Source organism: Gobio gobio (genome assembly GCF_949357685.1).
Source record: "Gobio gobio genome assembly, chromosome: 14".
NCBI classification, from domain to species: Eukaryota; Metazoa; Chordata; class Actinopteri; order Cypriniformes; family Gobionidae; genus Gobio; species Gobio gobio.
In genome coordinates, this window is record NC_137107.1 from 51,183,717 (window position 1) to 51,193,570 (window position 9,854).

At 49.2% G+C, this 9,854-nt stretch overlaps 1 protein-coding gene across 1 annotated transcript in view; it reads left to right on the forward strand.

Annotated features, from left to right (window-relative positions):
• The first annotated feature begins 2,579 nt into the window (after positions 1–2,579).
• The window catches only part of ric1 (RIC1 homolog, RAB6A GEF complex partner 1), a 96,403-nt gene continuing 89,128 nt past the window's right edge, over positions 2,580–9,854 (forward strand). Inside the window, exon 1 of the mRNA XM_079835904.1 lies at positions 2,580–3,048. Coding sequence (XP_079692030.1) covers positions 2,908–3,048 — 141 coding nt within the window. The 5' untranslated portion in view covers positions 2,580–2,907. The remainder of the gene's footprint in view (positions 3,049–9,854) is intronic.

Below are 9,854 nucleotides of genomic sequence, written 5' to 3' on the forward strand. Positions count from 1 at the left end.
AACCAGATTCACTCTCAGAGATATGATCAACATTTCCAGCTGTACATGATGCTTTACTATAGAGACTAATATATAAACACACACACACACACACACACACACACACACACACAATCTCACACACTCTCACACACACACACACACACACACACACACACACACACACACACACACACACACACATTTAGACACTCACACTCTCTCTCTCACACACACACACACACATTTAGACACTCACAATCTCTCTCACACACACACACACACTCGCATTTAGACACTCACAATCTCACAAACACACACACAATCTCACACACACTCACAATCTCTCATACACACACACACACACACACATTTAGACACTCACAATCTCTCTCACACACACACACACACACATTTAGACACTCACAATCTCTCTCACACACACACACACACACACACACACTCGCATTTAGACACTCACAATCTCACAAACACACACACAATCTCTCATACACATACACACACACACATTTAGACACTCACAATCTCTCTCTGTCTCTCTCTCTCTCTCTCTCTCTCTCTCTCTCTCACACACACACACACACACACACACACACACACACACACACACACATACACACACACACATTTAGACACTCACAATCTCTCTCTGTCTCTCTCTCTCTCTCTCTCTCTCTCTCTCTCTCTCTCTCACACACACACACACACACACACACACACAGAAACATTGCTTGCATTAAATACTTTAATAATGTGTAATAAAACGACGGTGATAATGTTTTGATGATTCCGTATCTGCTGTCCTGATGGGTCTTCTCTCAGACGGGCAGCAGTTCTGTGTGTAACTCATGACACTTTATTTGAAATAAATGATGAATTATTTTAATGTGGGCTGCTTCTCTTCCTTCATGAGGCTTTATCATAACTCATAAAACAATGGACAGATGTGTGCCACTAAAATGACTAGTTTTGAGTAAAATACAGTTTTCCTCAATTCACAAGAATAGAAAAGATTCTGCGTTTTATTTTATACATTTCATCTATTTAGCATAGCTGTAATTGATCTCTATTTATAATGAAATCTAATCTGTTTCTGTCTGAGTGTCAGTTTTAATGTGAGTGAAGGAGATGTACAGATGTGGCGCAGTACTCAGAGTCACCAGCAGGAGGCGCCGGAGCGCTCCCTCGCGCTCAGAGGAACTGACGTGTGACGCCAGAGTGTTCTGATGCGTCATCAATATCAGAACTCGACGGAGACCCAGAGCGCGCGAGACACTCGTGTTCACAACCACTTCCGGCCGTGAAGCTGAGAGATTTTATCCAGCTGTGTATTTTGAGTTTATAAATAAATAAAAAAAATATATATTTTTTCATTCATTTTTTTTAAGTCTATATAAGAATGCACATCTAGCTGAAGAAAATTCTTAATTGTGACTGAAAGAACAAAGGTCAAAATATAAACAGTAACAAATAATTATTTATAATTTATTATCAAATAATTATTTAATTATTCCCGCCCTTTTATTCCGTTTTAAATCAGACAGTTTAAAATATTCGCCGTTAGTCCGTTTTAAATCCAAGTAGCCAGTTTAAAAAAAAAAAATTCCCGCCTATAAACCCGTTTTAAATCAGAATACATTTTAAAAATATTCCTGCACTGTTAGTCCGTTTTAAATCAGAATAGACAGTTGAAAAATATGTTAGTTTTAAATCAGAATAGGCAGTTAAAAAAAATCCCCCCCTGTAAATCCGTTTGAATAGACCGTTTAAAAATATTCCCGCTTGTTAGTTAAATCAGAATAGACTGGTTTAAAATAGTTAGTTTTACTTTTAATCAGTATTCCGTTAAAATATTCCGCCGTTATTCCATTTTAAATCGGACAGTTTAAAATATTCGCCGTTAGGCTGTTTTAAATCCAAGTAGCCAGTTTAAAAAAATATTCCCGCCTGTAAATCCGTTTTAAATCAGAATAGACAGTTTAAAAATATTCCCGCTTGTTAGTTTTGAATCAGAATACCGGTAGACAGTTTACAAATATTCCCTCTTGTTATACCGTTTCAAATGAGGATAGATAGGTTAAAAATATTCCCGGCTGTTAGTTTTAAATCAGAATAGACTGGTTTAAAATAGTTTTACTTGGTTTTTTAATCAGTATTCCGTTAAAATATTCCGCCGTTATTCCATTTTAAATCAGACAGTTTAAAATATTCGCTGTTAGTCCGTTTTAAATCCAAGTAGCCAGTTTAAAAAACATTCCCGCTTATAAATCCGTTTTAAATCAGAATAGACATTTTACAAACATTCCCTCGTTTCAAATCAGAATGACAGTTGAAAAATATTCCCGCCTGTTATTTTTAAATCAGAATAGACCGGTTTAAAATATGTTCCCGTCCTAGTTCGTTTTACTTGTTTTTTTAATCAGTATTCCGTGTAATTCTATGTATAGCGGGCCGCGTCGCGCCGCCTACCGGCAGCACCGGTCATGACCGCGCGAGACAAAGCCTTCACGGCTCTGAGGCGTTTAGAAGCGCCGAGCAGATCGGGGATAAATAAGAGACTAAAGATGGCGACGGTGGAGGATTCATGGGACAAATTCGGATCCAAAACTTCCCTTTGGAATACTGAGTGTAGCGATCCAGTCGCGCACTGAGAACCGCGAAACCCCGCGAGACCCGGTTCCGCATCTGTGGCGCCATTACGGGGGTTTCCTTGTGAACATTCTCGATTGCAGCAACGAAATAAAGCGGAATTTGGACTCCGATCATCCGAACCGACACCGAATCCAGCCGATATGATCCCTGACTGAACACGAACCGAGTGTAGTTTGGTTCTGGTGCATGGAGGCCGCGGGAGGGAGTCTGTCCGCCCCGGTGTCGCAGTGATTTGGGTCAGAACACCGGATCGTGATGTATTTTCTGAGCGGCTGGCCGCGGAGGCTCCTCTGCCCGCTCCGGAGCGGCGAACGGCCCTTTCTGGTCGAGCCCAGCGCGCAACGGTTCTACCTGGCGGTGCTGTCCGAGACCCAGATCAGCATCTGGTTCAGCAGGGTAAGAAACTCCACGAACCCCTGTTTAATGCTGGTGCTGTGGCTTAGCGGTAACCTGGAGGCTGTAGGTTCGAATCCCATGCATGTCAATTGCGTCTTTTAAAGGGAAGCTGCGTGGCTTAGTGGTTAAAGTGGCGGCTAACCTAATGGTTTTAGGTTTGAACTAATTGGGTATCCAACTTATTAAGGTACTGGGATGATGGGCGAAGTGGCTTAGTGGTATAGGTTCGAACTTTCTACCAGTGGGTTAAGGGTTTAAATCCATTTAAAGTGTTGGTTTAGTGGTTAAACACTCTGAGTAGTTCTGTGGCTTAGTGGTCAATGATGTCGTTACGCAATGGTTGTAGGTTTTAGTCCATAATGCGTTCATTCCTGTGGACATCGAGTCTGAAATATTCTGATAACTGGTATCAGGGGTTAATGGTGTGATATGGGGAGCTGTGGTTATTGGGTTCTGCGCTGATACCTGTAGGTTTGAGTCTCGGACTCCATTTAGATTAAAATCAGAATAATAATAATAACACATGTACATAATGGATGATGTGGCGGAGCTGAAGGTTCAGGCCAGATGACCTGAAGGCTTGAACCTGAGACGGGCTGATTAATGAGTAACAAGAGTGTCTCGTCTACTATTGTGTGTGTGTGTGTGTGTGTGTGTGTGTGTGTGTGTGTGTGTGTGTGTGTGTTAATCTAGTGCTCAATAACATGTATGTGTCAATCATCCAGTTGATTTAATCTCATTTGAATTAGTTGAATCTTGCCTGTTAGTCACATTTAAATCATGTTTTTTTTCTTTTTAACTGATGAAATGTTTTCCGATGATGCCGATGTGAAGGAGTTTGATAATAGATGCAGATGATTGTGTGTGTGTGTGTGTGTGTGTGTGTGTGTGTGTGTGTGTGTGTGTGTGTGTGTGTGTGTGTGTTGTTGATCAGTGGTTAAAGTGCAGAAATCCCCCCAGAGTTCGCAACTTCTCCTTCAGCTCCAGCTGTTTTTGTTGGGGGATTATTGGAGTGATCACCGGTCACAAGGGCATCAGTGTTCGGCAGACAGACAGACAGACAGACAGACAGACAGACAGACAGACATGCAGACAGACAGACAGACATGCAGACAGACAGACATGCAGACAGACAGACAGGCGGACAGACAGACAGACAGACAGATGGGCAGACAGACAGGCAGAAAGATGCGCAGACAGACAAAGAAGTGGACGGATGGACAGACAGGCAGACAGACAGGCGGACAGATGGACAGACAGACAAGCGGACAGATGGGCAGACAGTCAGGCAGACGGATGGACAGACAGGCAGACAGACAGGCGGACAGATGGACCGACAGACAGGCAGACGGATGGACAGACAGACAGGCGGACAGACAGACAAGCGGACAGATGGGCAGACAGACAAGCGGACAGATGGGCAGACAAACAGGTGGACCGACAGACAGGCTGACGGATGGACAGACAGACAGACAGACAAACAGACAGATGGACAGACAGACAAGCGGACAGATGGGCAGACAGACAGGTGGACAGATGGACAGACAGACAGACAAGTGGACAGATGGGCAGACAGACAGGTGGACCGACAGACAGGCAGACAGATGGGCAGACAGACAAGCGGACAGATGGGCAGACAGACAGGCAGACAGATGGGCAGACAGACAAGTGGACAGATGGGCAGACAGACAGGTGGACCGACAGACAGGCTGACAGACGGACAGACAGACAGACAGATGGACAGACAGACAGACAAGCGGACAGATGGGCAGACAGACAGGCAGAAAGATGCACAGACAGACAAGCGGACAGATGGACAGATAGACCGGTGGACAGACAGACAGGCAGACGGATGGACAGACAGATAGACAAATGGACAGACAGACAAGCGGACAGATGGGCAGACAGACAGGCAGAAAGATGCGCAGACAGACAAGCGGACAGATGGACAGACAGGCAGAAAGATGCGCAGACAGACAAGCGGACAGATGGACAGACAGACAGGCGGAAAGATGCGCAGACAGATAAGCGGACAGATGGGCAGACAGACAGGCAGAAAGATGCGCAGACAGACAAGCGGACAGATGGGCAGACAGACAGGCAGAAAGATGCACAGACAGGCAAGCAGACAGATGGGCAGAAAGACAGGCGGAAAGATGCGCAGACAGACAAATGGACAGATGGGCAGACAGACAGGCAGAAAGATGCGCAGACAGACAAGCGGAGAGATGGGCAGACAGACAGGCAGAAAGATGCGCAGACAGACAAGCGGACAGATGGGCAGACAGACAGGCGGAAAGATGCGCTGACAGACAAGCGGACAGATGGGCAGACAGACAGGCAGAAAGATGCGCAGACAGACAAGCGGACAGATGGGCAGACAGACAGGCAGAAAGATGCACAGACAGACAAGCGGACAGATGGGCAGACAGACAGGCAGAAAGATGCACAGACAGACAAGCGGACAGATGGGCAGACAGACAGGCGGAAAGATGCGCAGACAGACAAATGGACAGATGGACAGACAGACAAGCGGACAGACAGACAAGCAGACAGATGGGCAGACAGACAGGTGGACAGACAGACAAGCGGACAGATGGGCAGACAGACAGGCGGAAAGATGCACAGACAGACAAGCGGACAGATGGGCAAACAGACAAGCGGAAAGATGCGCAGACAGACAAATGGACAAATGGACAGATGGACAGACAGACAGGCGGACAGACAGACAAGTGGACAGATGGGCAGACAGACAGGCAGAAAGATGCACAGACAGACAAGCGGACAGATGGGCAGACAGACAGGCAGAAAGATGCACAGACAGACAAGCGGACAGATGGGCAGACAGACAGGCAGAAAGATGCACAGACAGACAAGCGGACAGATGGGCAAACAGACAGGCAGAAAGATGCGCAGACAGACAAATGGACAGATGGGCAGACAGACAGGCAGAAAGATGCACAGACAGACAAGCGGACAGATGGGCAAACAGACAGGCAGAAAGATGCACAGACAGACAAGCGGACAGATGGGCAAACAGACAGGCGGACAGACAGACAAGTGGACAGATGGGCAGACAGACAGGCAGAAAGATGCACAGACAGACAAGCGGACAGATGGGCAGACAGACAGGCAGAAAGATGCGCAGACAGACAAATGGACAGATGGACAGACAGACAGGCGGACAGACAGACAAGTGGACAGATGGGCAGACAGACAGGCAGAAAGATGCACAGACAGACAAGCGGACAGATGGGCAGACAGACAGGCAGAAAGATGCGCAGACAGACAAGCGGACAGATGGGCAGACAGACAGGCAGAAAGATGCACAGACAGACAAGCGGACAGATGGGCAAACAGACAGGCAGAAAGATGCACAGACAGACAAGCGGACAGATGGGCAAACAGACAGGCGGAAAGATGCGCAGACAGACAAATGGACAGATGGACAGACAGACAGGCGGACAGACAGACAAGTGGACAGATGGGCAGACAGACAGGCAGAAAGATGCACAGACAGACAAGCGGACAGATGGGCAGACAGACAGGCAGAAAGATGCACAGACAGACAAGCGGACAGATGGGCAGACAGACAGGCGGAAGATGCGCAGACAGACAAATGGACAGATGGACAGACAGACAGGCAGACAGACAGACAGACAAGCGGACAGATGGGCAGACAGACAGGCAGAAAGATGCACAGACAGACAAGCGGACAGATGGGCAGACAGACAGGCGGAAAGATGCGCAGACAGACAAAGAAACAGACGGATGGGCAGACAGACAGACAAGCGGACAGATGGACAGACAGGCGGACAGACAGACAAGCAGACAGATAGACAGACAGGCGGACAGACAGACAAGCAGACAGATGGACAGATAGACACATGGACCGACGTACAGGCGGACGGATGGACAGGTGAACATGCAGATGGATGACAGGCAGAGAGACAAACAGGTGGACAGACAGGCAGACAGATGACAGACAGACTGACAGGCAGACAGACAGACAAGTGGACGGATGACAGGCAGACAGACAGGCAGAAAGATGCGCAGACAGACAAGCGGACAGATGGGCAGACAGACAGGCAGAAAGATGCACAGACAGACAAGCGGACAGATGGGCAGACAGACAGGCAGAAAGATGCACAGACAGACAAGCGGACAGATGGGCAGACAGACAGGCGGAAAGATGCGCAGACAGACAAATGGACAGATGGACAGACAGACAAGCGGACAGACAGACAAGCAGACAGATGGGCAGACAGACAGGTGGACAGACAGACAAGCGGACAGATGGGCAGACAGACAGGCGGAAAGATGCACAGACAGACAAGCGGACAGATGGGCAAACAGACAAGCGGAAAGATGCGCAGACAGACAAATGGACAGATGGACAGACAGACAGGCGGACAGACAGACAAGTGGACAGATGGGCAGACAGACAGGCAGAAAGATGCACAGACAGACAAGCGGACAGATGGGCAGACAGACAGGCAGAAAGATGCACAGACAGACAAGCGGACAGATGGGCAGACAGACAGGCAGAAAGATGCACAGACAGACAAGCGGACAGATGGGCAAACAGACAGGCAGAAAGATGCGCAGACAGACAAATGGACAGATGGGCAGACAGACAGGCAGAAAGATGCACAGACAGACAAGCGGACAGATGGGCAAACAGACAGGCAGAAAGATGCACAGACAGACAAGCGGACAGATGGGCAAACAGACAGGCGGACAGACAGACAAGTGGACAGATGGGCAGACAGACAGGCAGAAAGATGCACAGACAGACAAGCGGACAGATGGGCAGACAGACAGGCAGAAAGATGCGCAGACAGACAAATGGACAGATGGACAGACAGACAGGCGGACAGACAGACAAGTGGACAGATGGGCAGACAGACAGGCAGAAAGATGCACAGACAGACAAGCGGACAGATGGGCAGACAGACAGGCAGAAAGATGCGCAGACAGACAAGCGGACAGATGGGCAGACAGACAGGCAGAAAGATGCACAGACAGACAAGCGGACAGATGGGCAAACAGACAGGCAGAAAGATGCACAGACAGACAAGCGGACAGATGGGCAAACAGACAGGCGGAAAGATGCGCAGACAGACAAATGGACAGATGGACAGACAGACAGGCGGACAGACAGACAAGTGGACAGATGGGCAGACAGACAGGCAGAAAGATGCACAGACAGACAAGCGGACAGATGGGCAGACAGACAGGCAGAAAGATGCACAGACAGACAAGCGGACAGATGGGCAGACAGACAGGCGGAAGATGCGCAGACAGACAAATGGACAGATGGACAGACAGACAGGCAGACAGACAGACAGACAAGCGGACAGATGGGCAGACAGACAGGCAGAAAGATGCACAGACAGACAAGCGGACAGATGGGCAGACAGACAGGCGGAAAGATGCGCAGACAGACAAAGAAACAGACGGATGGGCAGACAGACAGACAAGCGGACAGATGGACAGACAGGCGGACAGACAGACAAGCAGACAGATAGACAGACAGGCGGACAGACAGACAAGCAGACAGATGGACAGATAGACACATGGACCGACGTACAGGCGGACGGATGGACAGGTGAACATGCAGATGGATGACAGGCAGAGAGACAAACAGGTGGACAGACAGGCAGACAGATGACAGACAGACTGACAGGCAGACAGACAGACAAGTGGACGGATGACAGGCAGACAGACAGGCGGATGGATATCAGGTAGACAGACAGACAGGCGGATGGATGACAGGCAGACAGACAGACAGGCGGATGGATATCAGGTAGACAGACAGACAGGCGGATGGATGACAGGCAGACAGACAGACAGGCGGATGGATGACAGGCAGACAGACAGACAGGCGGATGGATATCAGGTAGACAGACAGACAGGCGGATGGATGACAGGCAGACAGACAGACAGGCGGATGGATGACAGGCAGACAGACAGACAGGCGGATGGATATCAGGTAGACAGACAGGCGGATGGATGACAGGCAGACAGACAGACAGGCGGATGGATGACAGGCAGACAGACAGACAGGCGGATGGATGACAGGCAGACAGACAGACAGGCGGATGGATATCAGGTAGACAGACAGGCGGATGGATGACAGGCAGACAGACAGACAGACAGGCGGATGGATATCAGGTAGACAGACAGGCGGATGGATGACAGGCAGACAGACAGGTGGATGGATATCTGGTAGACAGACAGGCGGATGGATGACAGGCACACAGACAGTCAGGCGGATGGATGACAGGCAGGCAGACAGACAGTCAGGCGGATGGATGACAGGCAGGCAGACAGACAGTCAGGCGGACGGATGACAGGCAGACAGACAGACAGGCGGACGGATGACAGTCAGACAGACAGGCGGACGGATGACAGTCAGACAGACAGGCGGACGGATGCCAGTCAGACAGACAGGCGGACGGATGACAGGCAGACAGACAGGCGGACGGTTGACAGGCAGACAGACAGGCGGATGGATGACAGGCAGACAGACCGGCGGATGGATGACAGGCAGACAGACAGGCGGATGGATGGATAGACAGACAGACAGGCGGATGGATAGACAGACAGACAGGCGGATGGATGGATAGACAGACAGACAGGCGGATGGATGGATAGACAGACAGACAGACAGGCGGATGGATGGATAGACAGACAGACAGGCGGATGGATGGATGACAGGCAGGCGGATGGATGGATAGACAGACAGACAGGCGGATGGATGGATAGACAGACAGACAGGCGGATGGATAGACAGACAGACA